At 39.1% G+C, this 26,970-nt stretch overlaps 2 protein-coding genes across 6 annotated transcripts in view; both read left to right on the top strand.

Moving 5' to 3' along the window:
- CUNH5orf34 (chromosome unknown C5orf34 homolog) overlaps positions 1-4,991 on the top strand; it is a 33,662-nt gene extending 28,671 nt beyond the window's left edge. For 2 of the 3 annotated variants that reach the window (XM_019464291.2, XM_019464290.2), the window contains exon 13: positions 3,563-3,939. In XM_019464291.2, the coding sequence (XP_019319836.2) occupies positions 3,563-3,756 (194 nt within the window). In that variant the 3' untranslated portion in view covers positions 3,757-3,939. Of the gene's footprint in view, positions 1-3,562; positions 3,940-4,851 lie in introns of those variants that run through there. The other variant, XM_019464293.2, reaches the window with a different exon arrangement.
- A 118-nt stretch (positions 4,992-5,109) lies between these two features.
- On the top strand, positions 5,110-25,007 carry TMEM267 (transmembrane protein 267). 3 transcript variants are annotated; one of them, XM_019464295.2, is made up of 3 exons: positions 5,110-5,773; positions 18,021-18,409; positions 22,907-25,007. In XM_019464295.2, the coding sequence occupies exons 2-3, from the start codon at positions 18,098-18,100 to the stop codon at positions 23,240-23,242; spliced, it is 648 nt and encodes a 215-aa protein (XP_019319840.1). In that variant the 5' UTR covers positions 5,110-5,773; positions 18,021-18,097; the 3' UTR covers positions 23,243-25,007. The 3 variants fall into 3 exon arrangements, with proteins under 3 accessions (XP_019319840.1, XP_019319839.1, XP_019319842.1); XM_019464294.2 differs by lacking the exon at positions 5,110-5,773 and adding an exon at positions 5,792-6,186; XM_019464297.2 differs by lacking the exon at positions 5,110-5,773 and adding an exon at positions 6,186-6,260.
- Positions 25,008-26,970: the final 1,963 nt, after the last annotated feature.

Here is a 26,970-nt window from a genome sequence, read left to right as displayed (position 1 = left end):
ATTCCTTCCTCTCCCCACCCTTTTTTTGGTAAGAACCTCTGAGTTCCATTCTTCTAGCAAACCTCAACCATACAACATAAGGTTATCTACTGTAGTCACCATGTTATACATTAGATCCTCAGACCTTATACAATTTAGAGCTGGAAGTTTGTCTTTTACTAATCTCTATTTTATCCACCCCCACCCCCTGGAAACCATTTTTACTGTTTCTATCAGTTTGACTTTTTTAAAAAATTCCACATATAAATGACACTGCAGTATTTGTGTTTCTGTCTGGCTTATTTCACTTAGCATAATACCCTCAGAATCCTTCTGTGTTTTAAATGGCAGGATTTCCTTATTTCTCATGGCTGAGTAGTATTCCATTGTATACATCTACCATCTCTCTCTTTTTTTTTTTTAATTTTTTATTTTATATTAGAGAGAGAAAGGAGAGAGAGAGACACGTGAACACGGAAGGGGCAGAGAGACGGAGACAAAATCTGAAGCAGACTCCAAGCTCTGAGCTGTCAGCACAGAGCCCAATGCGGGGCTTGAACTCCCAAGTAGTGAGATCATGACCTGAGCTGAAGTCGGACGCTTAACCGACTGAGCCGCCCAGGTGCCCCTATACCATATCTTCTTTATCCGTTCGTTTGTTACTGGACACTTGGTTTGTTTCCATATCTTGGCTATTGTGAATAATGCTGCAATGAACATGGGAATGCAGATATCTCTTTGAGATCCTGATGTCATTTCCTTTGGATATATCTGCAGAATTTGAATTGCTGAATGGTATGATAGTTCTTTTTTTAATTTTTTGAGGAGCTTCCATACTGTTTTCCATAGTGTCTACACCAATTTACATTGACACCAAGGTACACAAGGGTTCTCTTTTCTCCACATCCTTACCAGCACTTGTTAACTATTGTCTTTTTGATGATAGCCATTCAAATGCATATGAGGTGAGACCTCACTGTGGTTTTGATTTGCATTTCCCTGATAATTTGTGATGTTGAGCACTTTTCCATATACCTATTGACCATTTGTATGTCTTTGAAAAAATATCTATTCAGTTTCTCTGCCCATTTTTTTATCAGTTTTTTTTTTTTTTTTTTTGCTATTTAGTTGTATGAGCTCTTTATGTATTTTGGATATTAACCTCTTATCAAATATATGATTTGCAAATACATCCTCTGATTTCATACATTGTCTTTTCATTTTGTTGATGGTGCCCTTTGCTGTGCAGAAGCTTTTAAGTTTGATGTACTTCCATTTGTTTATTTTTGCTTTTGTTGCCTTTGCTTTGTTATCAAATCCAAAAAAATCACTGCCAAGACTGATGTCAAGGACCTTACCCCGTGGTTTCTTCTAGGGGTTTTATGGTTTCAGGTCTTATATTCAAGTTTTCAGCCCATTTTGAGTTGATATTTGTGTAGGGTGTAAGATAAGGGTCCAGTTTTTCCAGCACCATTTATTGAAGAGACCATCTTTTCCCCCCATTGTATATTCTTGGCTTCTTGGTTGTAAATTAATTGACCGTGTATTACGTGGGTTTATTTCTGGGCTCTCTATTCTGTTCCATTGATCTATGTGTCTATCCTTTTCCCCATGCTATACTGTTTTGATTACTATAACTTTGTAATATAGTTTGAGATCAGGAAGCATTATGCCTCCAGCTTTGTTCTTAAGATTTGGCTCTTTGGGTTCTTTTGTGGTTCTGTGCAAATTTTAGGATTGTTTATTATGTTTCTTTGAAAAATGCTATTGGAATTTGATAGAGATTGAATTGTATTTGTACATTGTTTTGGGTGGCATGGACATTTTAACAATATTAATTCTTCCAATTTAGGAGTACAAAATAGCTTTCCATTTATTTGTGTCTTCTTCAGTTTCCATCATGAATGTCTTAGCATATAGATCTTTCACTTTCTTGCTTAAATATATTTCTAGGCATTTTATTCTTTTTGATATAATTATAAATGGGATTGTTTTCTTAATTTCTGATAGTTTGTTATTAGCGTATTTAATTGATTTTTTTGTACACTGATTTTACATCATGAAACTTTACTGAATTTATTGGTTCTAACAGTTTTTGGTGGAGTCTTTAGGATCTTCTATATATAATATCATATCATCTGCAAATAGAAACAGTTTTACTTTTTCTGACTTGAATTCCTTTTCTTTTTTGCCTAATTGCTCTGGCTAGGACATTATGTTGAATAACACTGGCGAGAGTGGGCATCCTTGTCTTATTCCTGATCTTAGAGGAAAAGCTTTCAGTTTTTCACCATTGAGTATGATGTTAGCTGTGGGCTAGTCATATGTGACCTTTATTATCATGAGGTACATTCCTTCTATACCCAGTTTGTTGACAGTTTTTCTACATCTATTGAGATAATCAGGTAATTTTTATCCTTCATTTTGTTAATGTGGTGTATCACATTGACTGATTTTCATATGTTGAAACATCCATGCATTTCTGGAATAAATCTCAGTTGATTATGGTGTATGATCATTTTAAGGTATTGTTGATTCCATTTGCTAATCTTTTGAGGATTTTTTTTGCATTTATATTCATCAGGAATATTGGCCTGTAATTTTTTTAACATTTATTTATTTTTTCATTTATTTATTTATTCAAAAGCAATCTCTTCACCCAATATGGGGCTTGAATCTGTGACCCTGAGATGAAGAGTCATATACTCTTCTGACTGAGCCAGACAGGCACCCCGATAATTTTTTCTGACCAGTGTTCTTGTCTGGTTTTGGTTGTCAGGGTAATGCTGGACTTAAAGATTTGAGTTTGGACATACTCCCTCCACTTCTATTTTTTGGAAGAGTTTGAGAAGGATTGGTATTAATTCTTTTTCAGTGCTTGGAGGAATTCACCAGTGAAACCATCTGGCCCTGAGCTCTTATTTATTTGGAGGTTCTGGATTACTGATTCAACTTCCTTATTAGTGATTGATCTATTCAGATTCTCTCTTTCATGATTCAGTCTTGGTAGGTTGTCTGTTTCTAGGAATTTATCTGTTTCTTCTAGGTTGTCCAATTTGTTGACATATAACTGGGCTCATTTTCTTAAGAAACTTTTTGTTCTGTAAGTTCCCACCTCATTCATTTAAATTTATCTAATGATTTTTCTGTAATCCTATTCAAATAATAAAGTAGCTCTGCAACAGAGGACAGGTTTCTTTTCATTCTAGATCTTTTTTAAATTAAAAAATACAACACATAGATTATTTATATTCCTGTCACTCTTTTGTTCTTTTAGTCCCATATCACTTCTTCACTTAAAGGAATGTTGAGATTTTAATTCTTTTCATCTCCTATCACCAAATTTCCATCCAAATACACACACATACCTACTCTTTCCTTTCTTCTTCTCTTCTACTCTAACTAGTTTCTTTATCAATAAGGGGTAGACTTGATAAGTTCTAAAGTACCAAATCTATTATGAATCTAAGAGACCTTCCTAACAGAGAAATAATATTTTAATATGAAGACCAGGCTTTCTGAAATTAAAAGTACTTATATAATGAAAAATGTGGGGAAAAAACTCCTTAACTAAGCAACTTAGTGTTACTGGAGAATAGTGGTATCCTAAACCAGATTTCCAACAAAGAAAATGAACGGTCATCTGATCATTATGAACCAAAACCTTCAGAAACCTTGCTGGAAGAAGTTAATGAAAAGAGAGTATCAGTGGCATTGAAAAAAACCTCTGAAATCCTTCAAGATATTGACTGTCTTCTATTAAATTCTAAAAAGTGAATCACAAACCTTAAGGATGTTGTTTCAAGTGACTAGTATTACTAGTAAGCCAAGAAATTACATATATTACTTCTGTGCAATGATTATATGAAAAAATGACAGTTAACTTTGGGGGTTACCTAACTTGTAAATTTTAAGATATATATTTATAATGTACCTTATTAATAAAGAAATATTTTAGAATTTTGAACAATTATTTCATATTTATGAAAAAAAATTATAAAATCATAGTTGTTACTGTTTTATCTTGCGGAGCATTTACTATTAATCCTCAAGGTTGTTTTTTTTTTTTTTTTTCCTTTTTAAATATGCAGAATTTTGTGCATTTGGTCATTTGCTCTTTGGTGTCTCCAAATATTTTTCAACAGAACTGCCCAAAGAGAATTAGATCTTTAAATCATACAGGCAATATTGCTTCAAGCTAAGAATTGAGCACTTCATCAAAGACCAATTTTATCTGAATTGGCTTATTTCTTTTGAACATCTGAAAAAAACTGATGCTATACAAGTGTGTGCAACTAAAATGAGCTCATCAAAAGTGCTGTTTATTAGAACCTTGCCAATTGGAAAATAACAAAACCACACACTAAAGAGACTTCAAGATTTGACAAATATAGCAAAAATATTCTGATTAACTTCTGATTTCTAGAAAAGACCAGCTTCTTGACATGGAAGAAAGAACATAGGAAACAAGGAGAAAAAGGAAATGAAGTAGAGCATAGATTAGGAGTGATAATGTCAGTGACTTGAATGGGCACAGTGTTCTCTTGATAGCTTCTCTCTGGTCTCCTTGCCACCTTTAAATCTCAGCACCAATTATTACTTCTTCAGAAGGGCCTCCCCCATTAGTCTCTATTACATCACCCTAGTTATTTCCTTTATAGCACATACTGTAGTTGTACAACTTTTGTTTCTTTGTAGTCTAGATCCTTTGCTAGAACTTGAGCTCCATAAAGTCATTCTATAGCCTGTTACTAAACATGGTGTTCAGCACACAGAGAATTCAGTATGTATTGTAGAAATGAATCAGTGCCTTCGGACTGTAGGCTGACTGCACAGAAAAGAACTAACCCTTTCTCTTTGTTTTGGTTGCAGGAAGCCTTCCATGTTGTTCTTCTATAGCTCTAGAAAGCCTGGAGTATAAGATGTACAATGCTGCCATAAGGGCAATGTGAAATTGTTACTACAATTGAGACAAATTGTCCTTATCATGACTAAAAGCACCCCATATTGTGGTTAATGTGTTCTTTTTGATTAGCTTTTAAACTATGTGAGTTAAATTGTGTATCGTTTTCCTCAGTTGAATCTTTTCCACTGGCTAAGGACCAAGAGTGTGGCAAGCAATGAAAAGTTCTATCACCGAGAAACTGAGTCACACTTCAGGGTTTTGTGAGAGGCCTAGGAGTTTGCTTGATATTGAAGATCTCACTTTCTACTACAGAATTCTCTTTCAACTCTATGATTAATATAATCCCACTACTACCCTTGCTTTCCATCTGACACTTGTTCTGAGAAACTGTAGGTAGGAAGAAGAAAGCAATGCCCCTCTTTGAGCCTATTCTTTTGAGCCAGTGCTTCCTAGAGCCAGTGCCAAGCTAGACATCTCCTCGGTGCTCACTCAGGCAAAAGACAAGCTGGGACCTGACCATAGTCCCATTAAAAAGCTGCATCTTGTGAGTTTGGTTAATTAGGGTCAAGCTACATTTTACGCAGTTTTTTCAGCTCCTGTGCGTTTAGCAGTCATGATTCAGCCAGGCCTGCCACTGCTGCTACAATAAAGTGTAGCACCCACTGTCCGCCCACAAAGTGGCGAAGTATAATTATCAAGAATTCCCCAAGGGGGCGTTGGAGCGCTATGGAGGAGCGGCCGACCCGCAAAGCCGCGTGGTGTCTCCGTCTCCTGAAAAACTCTCCGACGCCCAACTTGAAAGACATTTCTCCACCTCTTCGGGAGCCAAGACGGCCTGTGGCTCCCAGCTCAAGCGTCTGAGCGTATGGCCTGTGCCTCCGACATTCGGTGAGGCCACTTCTGCTTTCTCAGCTTTCTGGCCGCCAGGGAGGGTGCATTATGGGTATATCGGCCAAGTCTGGGGCACGGCGCCGGCACAGCCAAGAACGAATGCTCAGGTTTGACAGAGGAAACCAACAAGGCACTTTGCACTTATCCCCCCACTATCCCAAAGGTCTCCTTATGGGGTACGGCAGGAGAAAACTGCAGGAACCCACCAACTCCACCAGCCGACCCCAGAGATTTCCGTTCCGGTCCGTTATGAATGGGGCCAGTATCCCGGCGTCCTCTCGGCGGACGTTTGGGTGTTGCTGGGGCCGCTCTGGCCGGCGTCCGGCGTCTCTATGGTGCCGGCCTAGGGGAGGGAAGAGAGGCGGGGCCGCCGTTTGTGCTGCGAAGGACTTCAACCTGAAGAGCTGAGGGTGGGTGCGGCTGAGCTCCGCGAGGGACTGGGCGGGAAGGGGACGGAGTGGACGCCGCGAAACTGCGTCCTGAGGTGGGAGGCCGAAGCTCCAGAGTCTGGATGGGGTGGGCTTGCAGGGGCGGCGAGCGCGCGGGACGCGAGAGCAAGCGGGGTGTACTGGACCCGTGGGCCGTCACTGTCTGATGGTCCCGGGATCTGCTCGAAGTCCGGGCGTCTCCCTCAGGCTTCGTCGCGCCTTCGAGATTCCATAAGCACCGGGTCCTCCCCTAGGCTTTGTGCCCCGGCGTTTCCCTGGCCCAGAGCGGCGTGGCGGGGGTCTTGCCGGAGTTGCCCATTGCCCTCTTTACCAGGCACGACAGTCCTGCCCGCCCCGGATCCCTGGAGGCGTGACTGTTAAAAGTGTGACACGGTCTCTTCCCTGCACATGGAACGTTTGGTAACGTTGACGCCAGGCCTTCTGCCCCATTTTCTTAATCGGCATTTTTAAGATTATTGCATCACACCAGCCTTAGGAAAGAACGCTTTGGGAATTTGCCGAGATTTGAAATATACTGAGATTCAGAATTGTATGTTTTGTTACTAATAGTGTAGGAATTAAACATTTTATGTTCAGGCTATAAAAAGTTTCTGTGAAAGTGAGGATTTGTGTTTCCTTCCTTTGCAAATTAGCTGCATTAGATTGGGCATCTGCTCTAGGTATTGTAGCATTAAAAATATATATGTATTTGGGGCGTCTAGCTGGCACACTGGGCGGAGCCTGCTACTTGATCTCTGGTTTGAGTTCCAGCCCCACCTTGGGTGTAGAGATGACTTAAAGAAATTAAAATTTAAAAAAAAAATTAAATATATGAACTTTTGCAGCACCAACAGTGAAAAAGACTTCTTTGTAAAACAATACTAAAGGTAGTTGTTGGATTTGGGACTACATTTACCTCAGGTTTTTATAAATATTTGTGTGATGAGAGAGGGAAGTAGGTGACATTTACATGGGGAATTTGTTAGCTCTTTGTTTTGGCAGAAATATTTGTCTAAGATTATTAATGCATCATAGTGTATAATTAAAGTAACTGACTATGTGAGTTAAGGAAAGATTACTACTATGTATACTTTTTTAAAAAATGTATTTAAAGTTTATTTTTGAGAGAGAGACAACATGAGCAGAGGAGGGGCAGAGAGAGAGGGAGACAGAAAATCCAAAGCAGGCTCCAGGCTCTGAGTTGTCAGCACAGAGCCCGACGCGGGGCTCGAACTCACAAGCGGTGAGATCATGACCTGAGCCCAAGTGGGACGCTTAACCGACTGAGCCACCCAGGCGCCCTACTACTATGTATGTATACTTTAAAGTCCCCATAGTTGATGACATTTTACTGTAATGGGATGGGGTGTGGCAGTTTTACCATTGTAGAAAGTGGCTACAAGTCATAAGGAGAAATTTATCATCTGGGTAACTGGTTGTTATGAGATGAGAAGGCATCCTAAATAATATGTTTAGTTCATAGGCTGAGGGTTGCTTCCTGCTTATACCTTGTATTAGTATACTGAAATATTTGTCGAATACCTTGTGCACATTGGGTTTTATGCATGACAGGTTTAAGAGAAAATTATAGTTACTAGTCTTAACAGAACTGCCTAACAAAAGTGACTATGTAGAATAAATCATTATTTTACGGTTTTTGAGGTCCATTCTACTTATAGGGAAGGGGTAGGAAGTAGAAAAAGGTATGACGAAAAATGGATACACTTGGGTGTCCTAGTCAGAGACAGTAACTAAAAGGACTACATTCATTAAATTTCGTTTTCCAAAAGAAAAAAATTCTCTTTCTCATACTCAGAATCTAAGCCAGAGATGTTAAATATCTGCACTAATAATTGGAGTGGAATAGATGTCAGAATTGTATTTCTGGGACCATAATTATATTCTTTTAACTTTTTTTAATGTTTATTTTTGAGAGAGAGCGCGCGCGCGAGAGAGCCAGAGCATGAGAGGGGGAGGGGCAGAGAGAGAGAGGGAGACAGAAAAGCTGAAGCAGGCTTCAGGCTCTGAGCTGTCAGCACAGAGCCTGACGCAGGTATTGAATTCATGTATCATGAGATCATGACCTGAGCCAAAGTTGGACACTCAACCAACTGAGCCACCCAGGCACTCCCATATTATACCTTTTTTAAAAAAAGGAAACAGGTCCTTGGGTGGCTGAGTCATTAAGCATCTGACTTGGGCTCAGGTCATGATCTCAGGGTTCAGGAGTTCGAATCCCACATCAGATGAGCTCAAGCCCTGCTTCCAGGTGAGCTCCTGCCCCACTTCGGGTGAGCTGAGCCCTGCTTCAGGTGAACACCAGCCCCGCTTCTCTTTCTCTCTTTCCCCCCTGCCTCTGCCCCTTGTGGGATTCTCTCTCTCTCTCTCTCTGTCTCTCTCTCTCTCTCTCTCTCTGCCCTTTGCTCACTTGTGCCCTCTCTGAATGAATGAATGAAACAGTATTGTGTTAGATACCTATTACTGTATAACAAATTACCCCGAAACTTAGAGGCTTAAAACATTTAACAAGTATTATCTCACTGTGTCTGTGGTCTCGGACAAGGCTTAGCTGGGTGATTCTGGCTCAGGGGCCCATGTACTTGCAGTCCAGAAGTTTGCAGAGCTGCAGGCATCTAAAAAACTTGACGGGCTAAGGGATCTACTTCCCTCATTAGTCTTTTGTTGTTCTCTCATCAAGCAAACTGTTTTATACTTTCCATTTATAAAATGTATTTCATGCTGCCCCGTTTTGTGTATGTGTTCCTGTTCAAACAACGATATAGTTATAAACAATAAGGTCTTCTTTTTTGGGTCACTTTAAATTTGAATCATCATTTAAATACTTGAAGTGATCTTTTGATGTTTCACTTTGCTCTTAACACTTCATTAGCTACCCTGTCTTTTTAGAATCTGAACTTATGTAAAACACAAGGTTGGTAACATTTAAATATATTTTAGGATGTTAAAAATTGTTTCAAGAGTAAAAGAAGATGGGGGTACCTGGCTGGCTTAGTTAGTGGAGTATGTGACTCTTGGTCTTGGGGTTGTGAGTTCGAGCTCCATGTTGGGTGTAGAGATTACTTAAAAGTAAAATCTTAAAAAAAGAGTAAAAGAGTTTGGATGTAATGCAATTTGCAATTAAGTGGATAATGACCTTTTTTTTGTCTCCTTTCTGAGATAAGATTTGAAAATAAATTTGTAATAAATGCATATACAGTAAAACCTTGTGTTGTGAGTAACTTGTTCTGCGACTGAGTAGTACATGATGCCTAATGTCACATGATCACAAATGAGCCAATCGTTCTTTTCTCTCTCTTTCTTTCTCTCTGCGGGATGGTGGGTGATCGTCTCCCTTGCTCAGATGCTGGGCCTCATGCTGTGGTGTTTGGCAGAAATCAGTGATTTTTCAGAACATTGGAAGGTACCCAAAACTGGCGATAGTGTATTTTTTGTCACTTCAACAGTCCTTTGCTTTTCCATACATGAGTAAGCTTAGGAATGCTTTGCTTCATTCTAGGTCAGGTTGCCTGCAGATAGAGACCCTTTCCTCTGCTGCATTATTGCCAGTTACATTAAATACAGTATATGACAAGAGTTTATTAATAATGTAGTATAGTTGACATCCATGCAAGTGTATACAATGGCCCCCATGCAGAAAAGGATTCCATTGAGCCAGTAGATAGCAGTGATTTCATTAGTGATAGTGAAAGTCATCCTACACAATAACCCTCTCTCTTGTCTCCCTCACACCAGCCACGAAGGTTTTCAAAGGTAAGTGCAGGTTAATTTATTTGTCTTTATATTTTGTATTTTCTTTATTGTTGTGTATTATATTACAGTATTGTAATGATTTTTATGTGAATATTTTTGGGATGTGGAACAAGTCATCTGAGTTTCCAGTATTTCTTCCGCTTTGACATACAAGTGCTTTGGATTACAAGCATGTTTCCGGAATGAGTTATGCTCGCAAACCAAGGTTTTCCTGAATAAGCATAGTTTCAGTGGCAGCAGAGCTTTTCTGTTAGGCTTTTGTGTGAGTGTGCACAGCCTTCCCTCTCACACTCATCTGCCTGAGTGGCCTTCTTTCTCCTTCGGGCTAATTTGCAGGCCACTGCTCACTGAAGGAGGGGAATATTGCTGCCAGTGCAGCACCTCTCTGACTTGGTCATTAATTCAAATTTGTGTGTCCCGATTCCCATCTGCCTAAGTGGATACTGGTATCTAGCTTTGGTTCAAAGGGATATTTTATAAACTTTAAAATTATGTGCACTGAACCTTTAAATATGTTGACTTCTTTATCCATGCAAGTGTCAAGAGTTTATTTGTAAAGTGGAAACAAATGATTCATTTATGGGACTGTAAATCCTCGGGTTTAATTAAAGGATTCATGACCTTGGAGGTATCTTTTGGATTCTTACATTTTGGTCTTATCTCTTGCTTGAAAGTACTTTGAAATCATTATTTCCTCATCCTGGAAGAATCTGTAGGCTCAAACCCAATCTTAGTGCTTTTCAGAACAGATTTCATTATTGCAAATGACAAGAATTTGAGGATTGTCGTAGACTCCATTATCATTTGCACAGTTGGTCTGTGCAAAGCAAGTCTTCTTCACAATATGAAAAAATTAAAGGAATCTCTATAAGTTTATTTCACCTGGAGATAGAGAAATCTTTTGTAGTCTTTGCATGTGTCAACTAATACATAAATAGGAACAAATAATTTTTATAGTATAAATTTGGCTTATAAGAATCGTATAAAATTTTATTAAGGTTTATTTTAATTTTAATTTTTTTTGTTTATTTTTGAAAGAGAGAGCAGGTGGGGTAGGGGTAGAGAGAGAGGGGAGAGAACGAATCCCAAGCAGGCTCCGCACCGTGAGTGCAGAGCCCGATGCTGGCCTTGAACTCACAAACGGTGAAATCATGACCTGAGCCAAAATCAAGAGTTGGGTGCTTAACCTGAGCCACCCAGGCACCTCTATTAATGTTTATTAATGTTATATATTCTCATATTTTTATTAATACATATTTATGATGTTATAAATATACTTTTACTTTTTAAAAATTATACTTTGAAGAGGCTGACAAGCATCATGGTCTGAGTTGTTTAATGACTTCTGACTAACTTTTCAGAGTAGCTTTAATGGTTTTGTGGTCATAATATTAAGGCATTGAAAATGTTTAGGGAATCAAACAAGGGGAAAAAAGTAATGATCATATGTAAGCCCATGAGTGAGATAGGAGCCAAATGAACAGTCTTCTCTATTTTTAAATGTACAGTATAAGTACATATTTTTAATAAAAAGTAATATTTTACATATTATCTTACAGGCTGCCTTTTAAATGTTAATATTTTGAACATCTTTTCATGTCAGTAAAAACAGAAATAAGTGTTTTTTAATGGCTGCTTAATTGTTTGAAATTAATTTCACTAGTCTTGTATTTAGGACCTTTAATTTCTAATTTTTCCTTATTATAAACAATGCCATACTGAATATCCATATATACCTCTTTGTATTTAAATCTACTTATTTTCTGTGGATAAATTTGTAGAGTTGGAAATGCTGAGTCAAAAATATTTGTTCATTTTTAAATGGTTTTTTTTTTTTTAACTTTTTTTTTAACGTTTATTTATTTTTGAGACAGAGAGAGACAGAGTGTGAACAGGGGAGGGGCAGAGAGAGAGGGAGACACAGAATCTGAAACAGGCTCCAGGCTCTGAGCTGTCAGCACAGAGCCTGACGCGGGGCTTGAACTCACAGACCGTGAGATCATGACCTGAGCCGAAGTCGGCCGCTTAACCGACTGAGCCACCCAGGCGCCCCTTGGTTTTTGATACATTTATTGTCAAATTGTCCCCTAAAAATTATACCCACTTACACTCCTGCTAATACTCAGTATGAGTGATCATTTCTCTACCACTACTAACAGAAAGTATTAGCAATTTTTTTGTCAATCTTACATTGAAATCTCATTGTTTTAATTAATTTATTAATGCTTATTTACTTTTGAGAGAGAGAGAGAGAGAGAGAGTGCATGAGCAGGGATGGGGCAGAGAGAGAGGGAGACAGAGGATCCGGCGAAGGCTCCCCGCTGACAGCAGCAAGCCTGATGCAGGACTCGAACTCATGGACAGTGAGATCATGATGTGAGCCAAAGTTGGACGCTTAACCAACTGAGCCACCCAGGCACCCCTTATTGTTTTAATTTAAATTCAATTGATTACCAATAAAGTTGAAATCTTCTAGTAATTTTTGATATTTGTATTTCTTCCTTTTCAAAATTGCCTTTCCATAGACATTGCCCGCTTTATTACTGGGGTACTTATTTTTCCTTCTTAATTTTAAGTGCCCTTAATAAAGTAAAACTTTAAATCTTTCTCCATCATAAAGGTTCTAAATTTCCTCCATTTGTCTTTAACTTTGCCATGCACAAGTTTTACATTCTTATGTAGTCATGTCTATCAATATTTTTAAAATAATTTTGAGCTCCCCTCTAAAAGTCTACCTGGCTGAACTATGTAGAAGTCTGTTTACAAATTCATGTAAATATCCCAAACTTGATAATCAAACTGATTACAAAAGCTATCTAATCATAGAAATTTTCCAAGCAGCTACAGATTCCCTTTCTTAATTTAACCAGGGAAATGGTCTATTATATTGCAAAACTGTAATCCATTTGAATGTTGTTTGATTTAACAGCTTTAAAACCTAGAGTTGATTTAAACAGCTTTACTGTGTAGAACTGTGCATTGCACAGATTGAAAGCAGATGACCCAGTCTCAGGTTTTGTCTGATGATTGACTCTCTCCAGTACTACTTGGCACTTAACAGACTGACAACCAGTGTGGACTGCTCATTTCCTGTCCAGATAGTATATTTGTCAGATTGCTCTTCTAATGCAACTGGAAGAAACAAAGAGCACTCTTTCTACAATACATGCTGAAAAGGCTAAGTACTGTCTTTTCCAACCTCCCTTGCAGCAAAGGTCTGGTCATGTAATGTAGAGCCAGCCAATCAGACACATACACGCTGCCCCACTCCAAATTTTGTATTGAGATTAAAGAACAACAACAAATACTGCCAAGAATCTTTCATGGCCGCAGCAGACAGTGCAGCTTTCACACCAATGCCAGTGGTAACATCTGGTGACAGGGCTTGGGCAGTGTAAGCTGGGGTCAGTGGTAGGGAGATGGTCACCAGACCAGTTGTCTGGTGTCATTTTCACTGAGGTACTTGAGGCATAGATTTGAGGCCTGGTTCTTAAAACCTGGCAAGTCTGTGATTTCCAATATCCTTTTAATAAGTTTTGTGTTTTGCATTTACTTCTTTTCTTTTCCATGCACTTAAGAAGCCTAACTGATACAGGATCTGAGTTAAATAATAAGTGTTCCTCTATCAGTTTAGAATTATACACACATTCCCCACTCCCCCATACACACACTTAATCTGTTTCTGGACTTTGTATTCACCTTTTAGTACTTATGATACTCTGCTTTTTCAAGTTTATTGGCATTTACTCCTTTATTTTACCTGAAGCAGAGCTCATGTTCACCCAAAGCAGGGCTCGAGCTCACCCGAAGCGGGGCACAAACTCACCCAAAGTGGGATTTGAATTCATGAACTGTGAAATCATGACCTGAGTCGAAGTCAGATGCTTAACAAGTAAGCCACCCAGGCACCCGGTATTTGCTCTTCTAAATGAAATTTAGAAACATTTCATGAAGTTCCTAAAAGAAAATCCCTTTTGATTGTAATTAGGAGTATATTAAATTTATAGATTCCATTGGAAGGGAATAACACCATCAATGTTGTCTTCTTACTCAATAAAATGGTCTGGATCTTGTATTAGTTAAGTTCCATCAAAGAAGAAGAACTACTTGCCTGCTAAATAATGTGGGATTTATGACAGGGGTTAGACCTTCCGTAATTGTGGGGGCTGGGAGAGCATTCTGGGCAGACGCTTGCCTCTGAGTCTATTGTTGAGCCTGAAGCTGCTGCAGATCAGCTAGGCAGACAGTCAAAAAGGGAAACTGAATGTGGAGGAGAGCAAGGACAGAATGGAATCTGCATTGGCTTCTCACCAACTCCAGTTTTGATGCTGTGGGTGATCTGCAGGAGAAGCTAGCATTCTTGACTTTGATTCATTTTGATGTATACATGAAACTTATGAACCATGAAACTATTACCATAATCAAGATAGTGAACATAACTCTTCCCCCAAAGTTTCCTTATGTTCCTTTTTAATCCTTCTAAGTCCCTCCCTTCCCCAGGCAACCACTGATCTGCTTTCTGTCACTTAAGTTGATTTGCATTTTCTAGGATTTTATATAAATGGAATCATTATGTATTCTTTAAAAAATTTCTAAATGAAAATTTTAAATATATAGAAAAGTGGAGGATAGAATAATGAACTACAGGGTATCCATTACCGATATTGGACAATTATAAAATTTCCCATATTTCCTTCATTTATGTCATTTTTAAAAATTAAGACTTTATTTTTGAGAGCAGTCTTAGGTTTACAGAAAAATTGAGCAGATAGTACAGAGTGTTCCATATGTTACCTCTCCCTCCATACATATTTCTCCCTATTATTAACATTTTGTGTTAGTGTGGCACACTTGTTACAATTAATAAACCAACATTGGTGCATTGATTGGAGTCCATAGTTGACATTAAGGCTCATTCTTTGTTTTTTTGTTTTGTTTTGTTTAAATTTTTTTTTAATGTTTATTTTTGAGACAGAGAGAGACAGAGCATGAATGGGGGAGGGTCAGAGAGAGAGGGAGACACAGAATCCAAAGCAGGCTCCAGGCTCTGAGCTGTCAGCACAGAGCCCGACGCGGGGCTCGAACTCACGGACAGCGAGATCATGACCTGAGCCGAAGTCGGACGCTCAACCGACTGAGCCACCCAGGCGCCCCAAGGCTCATTCTTTGTGTTGTCTAGTTACATGGGTTTTGACTATTACTCCATTTTTCTTTTCTTTTTGGTTTGGTTTATTTCACTAAGTATTTGAGGTTCATCAATGTTTTCGTATGTATTACTTTTTTATTTCTTTTTATTCCATGTTTTGTTTAGCCAGTTGGGCTGTTTCCAGTTTGGAGCTAATGTAGATAAAGCTGCTGTGAACATTCATGTACAAGTCTTTGTATGTCTGTATGCTTGCATTTCTCTCCAGTAAATACGTGGGAGGAGAATGACTATGATCGAAGTATGTTTAACTTTGGAGAAACTGAAAAGTGGTTACCATTTTATATTTCCACCAGCCGTGTGTGAGGGTTCTGGTTGCTCCACATCTCTTCAACATTTGGGACGATAAGTCTTTAATTTTAGCCATTCCAATAGGTATATCTGGTATCTCATTGTGGCCTTAATTTGCATTTCCCTAATAATTGATGACATTGAGCATATTTCATGTGCTTGTTGACCACTATATATTATCTTTGTAATGGACCTTTTCAAATCTTTAGCCCATTTTTGTGTTCGTTTATTTTTCTGTTACTGTGTTTTGAGAATTCTTTGTTCTGGGTAGAAATCCTTTAGCAAATACGAGATACGCAAATATTTTATCCCAAATCTGTGGCTTGTTGATTCATTCTCTTAATGTTTTTCAAAGAGCAGAGCTTCTTAATTTTGACAAAGTTCAGTGTATCAATTTTTAAAAAACAGATTGGCCTTTTGATGTTGCTTCTAAGAACTCTTTACATAATCCAAGGACACAAAAATATTCTATGCTTTCTTCCAGGAGTTTTACAGTTTTATATCTTACTTTTAGGTCTGTAGTCCATTTTGACTTAATTTTTGTATATGGAGTAAAGTATGGACCGAGGTTCATTATTTTTACATATGGATATCCTGTTGTTCCAGCAGTGTTTGGTGAAAGGACCATCTTTTCTTTGTTTACTTGCTTTTGCATGTTTGTTAAAAATCAATTGACCGTAGGGGCGCCTGGGTGGCTCAGTCGGTTGAGCGTCCGACTTTGGCTCAGGTCACGATCTCGCGGTCCGTGAGTTCGAGCTCCCTGCGTCAGGCTCTGTGCTGAGTGCTCAGAGCTCGGAGCCTGTTTCAGATTCTGTGTCTCCCTCTCTCTGACCCTCCCCCGTTCATGCTCTGTCTCTCTCTGTCTCAAAAATAAATAAACGTTAAAAAAAAAAATTAAAAAAAAAATCAATTGACCGTATATGGGTGGATCTATTTCTGATCCCACTTTCTATTCTGTTTCATCAATCTATTTGTCTATCTTTATATCAGTACCACATTGTCTTAATTACTGCGGTTTTATAAAACTTGAAATCAGATGGTGTAAGGCCTTCAACTTAGTTCATCTTTTTCCAAGTTGTTTTCTGATTCAAGGAATGTTTCCTTATAAATTCCGGAATATATATTATGAGCTATGTATAGTTTTTATGACAGAATGGAAGTTGAATCATTCTTAATACGTCATTTAGTTATTCTTTAGTCTCAGAATTAAAACAGAACAATATAAAACAAAAACTTCAGGTATCACATAATGTTGATAACTTTAACTGTATAAATGATTTCAGTATCCTATGCCAGGTAAGCACTAAGCACAGAATTATGATTGCCTTTTTATATCAATTAAAGTTCCTCGGTTAGAGGCAACAGAAAGGAAAAAGGGATTTATTGGAAGAATGCTAGGGTAGCTCCTAGAAGTAAAAGGTAAGCTGCAGGAATGAGGCCAGCTCTGAGAAACTTAAAAGCCTGGACCTGTGGACTTGATGTCCTTATGGTTCTTTGTTTTTAGGGTGCTCCGTGTAGTGAAGCCCATGGTCTGTAAGAAGAAGAGTAACTTTCCCCTACCAGCTCCACTTAGGAAAATTCTAGAAGGGAGTCTGATTGGCCCAGCCTGGGTCACCTTAATCACTAGAGTATTCACCACTAGTCCAATCACTACTGGAAAATGATGACTAATTACTACTTACTAATAAATTACTACTACTAAGAGAGACAGGGAATTCTAACTGGTCAGCTCCAGAGTGGGTCTTGCGATGAGCAGTTTTCCTAAAAGGAGATGCTGTTTTCAGAAGTATGGAAAATAGATGCTGGGTACACAGACACGGATGCCCACTGCCATGTAGCACACATTGCTGAGAGAGAGAACTGATGGATGACCTCAAAGTAATAGATTACAGTTGGTGGGCTTTCTTAAATTCACCTTGATACATACTAACATGTAAACTGGTGTTCCTATTCTCTTTGTGCTACATGGCATATTGTATATAACATGTAAGAAATACGATTTTCTTACACTTGAAAATTACTAACAGAGTAGTCTTAAATGTTCTTGCCACACGCACAAAAAGGTAACTATGCGAGGTGACGGAGATGTTAACCAATATATGCGTATATGAAATCATCACATTATACACCTTAACCTTATACAGTGTTATATATCAGTTGTATCTCAGTAAAGCTGGGAAAAATAAAATGAAATTACTGACAACAGTTTAAAAAAAAAAAAAGAAATACCAGGGGTGCCTGGGTGGCGTAGTCGGTTAAGCATCTGACTTCAACTCATGTTATGATCTCACGGTTCATGGATTCGAGCCCCACATTGGGCTCCGTGCTGACAGCTCAGAGCCTGGAGCCTGCTTCGGATTCTGTGTCTCCCTCTCTCTCTGCCCCTCCCCCTCTCACATCCTGTCTCTTAAAAATAAACAAAACATTTAAAAAAAAATTTTTTTTAAATACCAGTTTCTACAATTTGATTTTGTATTTGTGAAATCATTGCTGATTTTGTTTTGTTTAAATGCTATGTGGCATTAATATTTTTCTTTGCTTTCTATTTTAGGGCGACTGGGGAATATAAACAAGAATAAGCAGTTTGTCTCCTGATGGCTTTTGCTGTATACTGACGTATTATTTGTGATGGCATCTGAGGCTGAGAAGACCCATGCTTTACTCCAGTCTTGTAGTACTGAATCTCTTTTTTCCAGCCTCGGTCTGGGAATATTTTGCCTAGTAGCTGACAGACTTCTTCAGTTTTCAATAATTCAGCAAAATGACTGGCTTCGAGCCCTCTCAGATAATGCAGTACATTGCGTGATTGGCATGTGGTTGTGGGCAATTGTCATTGGAGTCAAGAAGACAACTGACTTTGGAGAAATCATTTTAGCTGGATTTTTAGCCTCTGTTATTGATGTAGACCACTTTTTTCTAGCTGGATCTTTATCTTTAAAGGTAAGAGGCATCCATGTTTAATTTTTCTGGTCTTTAACACCATTATATTGACCTTCACAGCATCATTTTAGAGCTAGGGGTTATCTTTATTTTAAAGTAAGAAAGCTCATTCATCCCATTTTTTTGAGCACTCAGTACTTTCCTGAAGATGAATACAGACATGTTGCTAATCAAGTTACTTCGCCTCACAAAGTGCCAAGGATGCATACAGAGCAAGGACTCACTAAATGTACCTGAAGAGTTCTGTGCTGGCTTTACCGAGGACGGTGCTTAGCCAAGTCTTGAAGGAAGCATCAGCCAACTGGTTTAAAATAATGGGGGTCATTCTCGGAGCTAACCTGTTTCTTTTTTCTGTGTTCTTTCTTCAGGGCCACAGTTAGGATTTTCCCCCTTACGCTTCATGTTTTACAGTTAGTATGCAGCTCCTACGTGCTCTGTAACAGTGAAGCAGCTTTAAGATGATTCCGAGTCCCGGGGAATGACTTCGGTAGATTCATTCCCCAGCCCCTCTTGGAACCAAAGGTGTGCATTTCAAGGGACTCCTTAGGACACCGTCGCTGGCGGCGAAATTTGAGGAATTTCATTGAGGCTTCAGATGTTTAGCTATACAGTGACCTGCTAGCTTTGCAAATGAGCTATGCTTAAAATGACAGTTAAGACAATATTTTCTTTTTGCTTTTTTTTTTTCCGTTTTAGAGAGAGAGAGCGTGCACACGAGCGGGAGAGAGGGTCAGAGGAGAAGGAGAGAGAGAGAAAGAGAGAGAGAGAATGAGTGAGTGAGAATCTCAAGGAGGCTCCACGCTCACCATGGAACCTACCCAGGGCTTGATCCCATGACCCTGGGGTCATGACCTAAGCCAAAATCAAGAGGCACCCAGGCACCCCTGTTCAGATAATATTTTCTAAGTGTCAACAGATTTGCCTACCTTTTACGTGTTTATGACCTGTAAATATTTCAGGAAAGAAACACAGACCCACAGAGCAAGGACTTTTCTTGCTCACCACTGCCTGGAACGCAGCCTGGCTCACCTAGTAGGTGTTCGGTAGATATTTGTTGAATGAAACGAGAAATGATCACTTTTTCCTTTATGTGTCACACACCAGGTACTTCTCAGAAATTGTCTCACTTATGAAAACATTTAATCAGTTAGGAATCACTAATTCCTGATTAAAGACACATTGTAACTTTTTGGCTATAAGGGGAGGCAGAATAACATTGCGTTTGAGATTGGCATCAGAAGACCTGAGTTTGAATCCCGGTATGTGGTGGTGTTAGCAGAGCCCCTTCCTTCTTTAAGCCTCAGTGCCCTCATCTGTAAAATGTGGATTCTGTCTTTACTGATCTCGTTGGGTTGTCTTGAGTGTTAAGAGAGCATGTTACAGGATGCACCGTGGTAAATAGTTCACAATAAATGTTAGTAGAGCTTTGGATAAGCTAAACCAAACCACAGAAAGTGTGGTTCATAAGTGTGTTCACCTAGAATTTAACTATGGTAATTTTTAAAAACATTTAGGCTACCTACTATATTTAGGCTACCTACTATTCTTTGACTCACTTAGAAGTGGTAGTGTTAAGAATATGAGCCAAACAGGGCGCCTGGGTGGCTCAGTTGGTTAAGCGTCCGACTTCGGCTCAGGTCATGATCTCGCGGTCCGTGAGTTCGAGCCCCGCGTCAGGCTCTGGGCTGATGGCTCAGAGCCTGGAGCCTGTTTCAGATTCTGTGTCTCCCTCTCTCTCTGACCCTCCCCCATTCATGCTCTGTCTCTCTCTGTCTCAAAAATAAATAAACGTTAAAAAAAAATTAAAAAAAAAAAAAAGAATATGAGCCAAAGAGTCAGACAGACTCAGTGTTTGTACAACGTGGGGAAGCTACTTGTTGTCTGTAAGCCTTGGCTCCCCGCTCTGTAAAATCATCTCTAACTCATCCAGTTGTTGTAAGGATTAAAGGAGGTAGTGCATAGAAAGTATAGCATAGTGCTGGTACTGATCCTTTTTTTAAAATGAAATATGAACGTTTTTAACCATAAAATTGTTTGTGATCGTCAGTAATAAGTACCAAAACTAAGTACTTATGATACTATTTAAAAAATTTTTTTAACGTTTATTCATTTTTTTAGAAACAGAGTGACAGAGTGCAAGCAGGGGAGGGGCAAAGAGAGAGAGAGCAAGACACAGAATCTGAAGCAGGCCCCAGGCTCCTGGCTGTCAGCACAGAGTCTGACACGGGGCTCAGACTCATGAACTGTGAGATCATGACCTGAGCTGAAGTCCAATGCTTAACCCACTGAGCCACCAGGCACCCCATTATGATACTATTTTTTAAATGTCTGTTGTTACTTCTTTTTTTAAGTGATCTATTTTTACTTCTGTAATTTTATGATAATGTCCTTTTATTCTTTATTATTTTTCTTTTTTTTAATGTTTATTTATTTTTGAGAGAGAGAGCGTGAGCAGGGGAGGGGCAGAGAGAGAAGGAGACACAGAATCCGAAGCAGGCTCCAGGCTCTGAGCTGTCAGCATGGAGTCCAATGTGAGGCTCAAACCCACAGACCACGAGATCATGACCTGAGCCAAAGTCAGACGCTTAATCAACTGAGCCACCCAGGCGCCCCCATTATTCATTATTTTTCTATGAAGGAAAAGCCTCGATTGAAGTTTTAGAAGTAAGCCAAGCAACAGAAATTTCTTTAGCATCTATTAATATAAATAGACTTCACAAATGAATGCGTAAAGAGTCAGACATATCCAGAGCATAACTGCTAATCACGTCAACTTCAGGCTATTGCTTTCTTCCAAGTAGGGACTACCATAGGCCCCCTTGTCCCACCCTGCTGTTAAGGAGCACGATACAGCGTGGGTATAGAACCAAAAAACAAAGGTAGAGACAAGAATTGAGTAACAATACAGAAATGTCACATGTGCCGGCAAAGTAGAAATAAAACAGCTAAAAATGTAGAGAAGGGAGAAGGAAGGGGAATGTAGCATAAACTCCCTGATTGATGTTTAGTCAGTTGGTGGGAGTAGAGAACCCTGGTTTAAGTAGTGCGTTTAAGAGACCCCCCCAGCCGTGTGACTTCACAGGGTGGCAAGGTATAGTGTCTGTCTCTCTCTTTTTTAAGTTTATTTATTTTGAGAGAGAGAGAGAGAGCAGGGGAGGGGCAGAGAGAGAGGGAGACAGAATCCCAAGTAGGCTCCACACTGTCAGCACAGAGCCTAATGTGGGGTTCGAAGCCACAGAACTGGGAGACCATGACCCGAGCCGAAATCAAGAGTCAGATGCTTAACCAACTGAGCCACGCAGGCATCCCCAAGGTACAGTTTTTTTAACAGATGTCTTGTATTTTAGTGTGGTGGGAAGGTTATGCCTCCTAATTTTTTTTTTTATAGGTACCTAAGTTGTTTTTTTCACTACTCCTTTTCCTCTTGACCGTCCCCAAAGGGTTCCTCTCCCTTCCTCTTTATCATCTTCTCCCCCAGAACCAGTGCCTTGTAATGCCTTGAATCACGCACACTTTGAAGTCTTTGCTTTGTAGCCGGTGCTCTGATCTATGAGGGCCCTTTTCAGTGTTTCTCTTTCTAGTAATTTTAGATCAATCTTAGGTCTCCTCGTCCTTCTTGGCTTGCGGTGGAGGTGTACAAGAGAGCACGCTGATGTGGTGTTTATCTTAATGCTTTAGAGTATTTGAAGTTTTAGGTGCTCTCTGACGTCTGTCTAATGCCGAGTGGGATTTGGTATAGTTTTATTTGTCCTTGTCTGTAGTGTTTTTGAGGATGTGTGGGGAGATTCAGATTTAGGCAATTTTCACTATCCTCGGCTTCCTTTTCATTTGAAGTTATCTAATTGAGAGGAGCCTGGATGGCTCAGGCGGTGAAGCATCTGACTCTTGATTTCAGCTCAGGTCATGATCTCTCTGCCCTTCCCCAGCTAGCTAGCACATGCACTCATGGTCTCTCTCTCTCTCTCTCTCTCTCAAAATAAAGAAACTTAAAAAAATAAAATAATACAGTCTTTCTAAATGTTGTTGTAAGTGCATTCTGAAAATATTCAAGGCCAATATAAACCGGTTACAACAAAATATGTCTTTCTTGCCTTTATTGATAGAAGAATATTTTATTTGGTTGTGAGATTTTTTTTCAATGCTGTTAGAGGCCCCAGATAATTCTCTAAAACTCCAAATTTACACAAACCATACATTTGATGTATAAATTATGTTCATATTGTGACTTTTCTAAGCAAATAATAGAAAACTTTAAAAAATTGATGGCGAGGTTCTTGAGATCTTGATTCCATTTTTAACGCAAAGAAATATCCTACTCACACCTATATCTTCTTTGCTTTACACATACCAGATTTAATATGTGTATTCACAGGTGACATAGAAAATGTTTCCATTGCATTTCTAATAGACTCCTGGAAAATATTTTAGAGTCTTAAGAAGCATCTACAAAATTTTGTTTGCCAAGAGGGAAATGATACCAGCTACTTTCCCCTGCAGGCTGCTTTGACTCTTCCACGAAGACCTTTTCTTCACTGTTCTACTGTGATACCTGTCGTGGCTCTGACCTTGAAGTTTACTATGCACCTTTTCAAGCTCAAAGACTCATGGTGCTTTCTCCCCTGGATGTTATTTATATCCTGGACCTCACATCATATCCGAGATGGAATTCGTCACGGCTTGTGGATATGCCCATTTGGAAAAACTTCTCCTTTGCCATTCTGGCTCTATGTCATAATCACATCCTCTTTACCTCATATCTGTTCATTTGTTATGTATTTAACAGGGACCAGACAAATGATGTCTGCAAAACATGGAATTCAGATTGACGTCTGAAGTAACTGTATGCCACTCTGAGAGAAGGAAATGGTTCAGACGATAATTAAGGGTTGCTGACATTATAAATTAAAAAAATATATATTAATTATTATAATTCCTGAATCCTCTTGCTTAGGAGGCATGTACCCTTTTTAATATATATATATATATATATATATATATATATTTGTTGTAATTTTACTTCTCTCTTCTATAATACACTAGTACAATATTAGAGTTTCATTTATTCCATGACATATTTTTATTGTGTCTTCTGTTTATCTGGCTTTACCAATAGCTCTAGTAGACTAACATCCAGTTACATTTTCTGGAGGTATACATTTAAGGCAGTCCACTTCAGGATGAAAAACAGATCAAATTGTAGGGTGCTTAATTTGAAGGCATTTGTGTCCACATTTTCCTGAGATACTGAAACAGTGAAAGAGCCAGAATAAATGAGATCCTGAATAAGACGTATGGTGACCACTAAGATTTCTTCATTTTCCTCTATGTTGAACCTGAGTGAAGTTTGATTTGCCAGGTACTTTAGTGAGTTGTGATTACTGGTGGAATCTGTGCCAGTACACTTGTAAGAAATCATCATATTCATAAAAGATAGTAACTAATATTAGATCTAGATTATTGTTTCAGGAATCACTTTAGGAAATAATTATTGTAATATGTTGCCTGGAGTAACATTACTCAAGTATTATTTTTTTAAAGTTCAGCTATTTATTTTGAGAGAGAGAGTGTGTTCATGAATGGGGGAGGGGGAGGGAGAGAGAGAGTCCCAAGCAGGCTCTGCTCTGTTGCACAGAGCCTCATGTGGGGCTTGAACTCACAAATCGAGAGATCATGACCTGAGCCGAAATCAAAAGTCAGACTTTCAACCGACTGAGCCACCCAGGCGCCCCAGTATTATTTTTTTAGTATCTTTGCCCCCGAATCCCATGTGTTAAGGTTTTAACTGTTCTGAAAAAACATAATTAAATTAACAAAATATTAATACATGGCTTATAACCATGGAATTTGAATTCACACAAAAAAAGGACTTACCAGTAATGTTATTTCAGATGTAAACTCCTGAGGTGTCATTAAAATTGTTTTAGTTGCTATCAGTTTGTTTACACACTATTTAAAAATATTATACCAGTTAAATAATTTTTAAAACATATGCCTGATGCAGAGAGACAAAACATACGTTTTTCAAAATGAAAGAGTTTTAGGAAATTTGCCTTTTCCTTTGTCCTTTCAGGTTAACCTGTCAAAAATGATTAACCTTTATTATTAGAGAAGGAAAATTTGGTTGCTATAAAATTTTACATTTTCACAGTTTAATGTCACTTTGATATAAACATCAGTGCCCTAAAGACACTTGCTTTGTTTTTTTGTATCCTATGTGCCATCTGCTGTCTTTAGATTTTCTCACACATTTGTGATTTGTAATGCTAGTGATTGTGTGCCTTATTCTCTGAGAAGTGCTGAAGCAACGCCTTATCCAAAGCATATTCTTCTTATTTATTAAGTTAAACAGAGCTCTGTAAATTGTCGCAAATGTTCATTTTACTTTGGTTTTTCTTTTTGTTGTTAACCAATTGGTTGCAATCTGTTATATCTCAGAATCTATTAGATTTTACAATCTATTATCTTTTGAGAGCAATGATTGTGTCACTTTGGTTGGTATAATAAATATTATATAGTGGAGGGAAATTTGAATAAGGTAGGGATTTTTTTTTAAGTATATGATGTCAGAAATCCATGGAAATAAAGCATATATCTTCTATCGCTTTTTCTGACTAAATTATAAAACTACTTTTTCTTTCTCCATATAAAACGAAGGACTGCTATTAAAATATAGGGCCTTATTTAGGAATGTCACACTGGCATTTTAGGGGTTGTTTTTGTATTAGAATGGGAATTGACTTTGACCATGACTCATTGCTTAACCAGTAACTGCACATTTAAAAAACATTTTTTTTTTAACGTTTATTTATTTTTGAGACAGAGAGAGACAGAGCATGAACAGGGGAGGGGCAGAGAGAGAGGGAGACACAGAATGTGAAGCAGGCTCCAGGCTCTGAGCTGTCAGCACAGAGCCTGACGCGGGGCTCGAACTCACGGACTGTGAGATGATGACCTGAGCCAAAGTCGGACGCTCAACCGACCGAGCCACCCAGGCGCCCCAGTAACTGCACATTTTAAATGTGGGTTTATCTTCTTTCCTACCTCTACCATCAGAAATGATCCTTATCTTCTAAATGGTCTGTGACAGCTGTGGTTGTAACCTCTAGAAATATAGCAGCCAACTTCCCATGCCACCATTTTGTTTTTCACCTCATTGAAAGAGTTTGTGTCGATACGGCATTTATATTGAAAATTGGTGCCGGAGTCCAGCTCCAGCAGGTCCAGGGGTTTACGAAGGATGAACGGCGTCGGCGAAAAAGTGAAAAATAAAAGCAAAAAACAAAAATAAAAATGGATACAGACAACAGCAGTGTGTTGAACTGGCTGCTTTATTGTGGCAAACGTGGTATTATATTTGTTAGCAATTTCCTTGTAGCGTGCGTCATCTATGTTTTCTAGCATTACCTAATTCTAAAAATGTTCCTATGTGTAATCACCCTTTAAGGAATAACATGGTTATTTTCTCATAACGTTCCCTCCTGCCCTTTGCTTATTGATTAATTTCTTACATTATTTTCATTATGTATCTACGTTTATCTATAATCTATAACGCATTTGCTTTGCTGTTTTCATGAAAAGTCATCTCTCTCTCAACACCTCAAGTGGAACAGTTGCAGGGACGTGACCTCTTAGTTGTTTCTCTGAACCATTTGTGGCTTGAGGAGCAAAAGTGTTCACCTCGGTCTGAGGTTCCAGGAGGGGGCCAAGAGGGCCTTAGGAACCCACGCCTTATACATTCTCAGAGAGACAATGCACCTGGGAACTAATGACCCATTCTGTACCTTAACCGACTAGGTTCAATCATCATCTGGAATGCCTCCTGGGGGCCAAGTGGGCCTAGGGGTTGGAGTAACTTGTGCCCAGAGATACACTCCTCTGTTGCTGGAGTGGGGCTTTTAAATCCATTTATTCCTCCTTTGCTGGCAAATGTATGAGGCTATCCTTCCTTTAGGTAGAGGAGTCTTTATAGGGGGTGGCAAGGGCTAAATGTTGGGCCGCACAATTTCCTCGCGGAACCTTATTTCTTTCCCCAATGGTTCTTTTCCCAGGGGGCCTGCCGAGGGCAATTCCCCAACAGACAATTCCCCAGGTACTTTTATTAAGGCCAAATTACATAAAAGCGGGAGTACGAGAAGCTTCACTGTCGGTGGACCGCCTGCAGTCCCGATCCGTCCACCGCCCGGGCCCTGCCATCAGGCTGGTTGGATAGCTTGGCTTCCGACAAATCGGATTGTATCTTGTTTGCATATATGTGCTTTCTTCATCCACTAAAGTCCTCCACTCACTTAGTGGAGGCTGGTCCACTGATCTAACCTTCCAATCTGCTGTTTTCTAGAGGCATGTTAGTTGTAGCTTCTCAGAAAAACTTCCGCCATTGACCTGCCATTGAACTCTACTCTTCCTCAAGTCTAATTCCCTTTAAGTGATAGGCTAAGTTAAAACACCTCTGTGTCCACACTTCCTTTCTTCAACTTAGGCAGCCACCATCACTACTACCTCCAATCAGGCGGACACGCCCTGGTTCCATTTTGTTTTGGCTAGTGGGACAATTACTTAGTTTT

Source organism: Panthera pardus, unplaced genomic scaffold, assembly GCF_024362965.1.
Source record: "Panthera pardus isolate Hobbes unplaced genomic scaffold, ASM2436296v1 HiC_scaffold_2, whole genome shotgun sequence".
NCBI classification, from domain to species: Eukaryota; Metazoa; Chordata; class Mammalia; order Carnivora; family Felidae; genus Panthera; species Panthera pardus.
The sequence above is the reverse complement of the archived record's forward strand: the minus strand, read 5'-3'. Positions and strand labels throughout refer to the sequence as shown.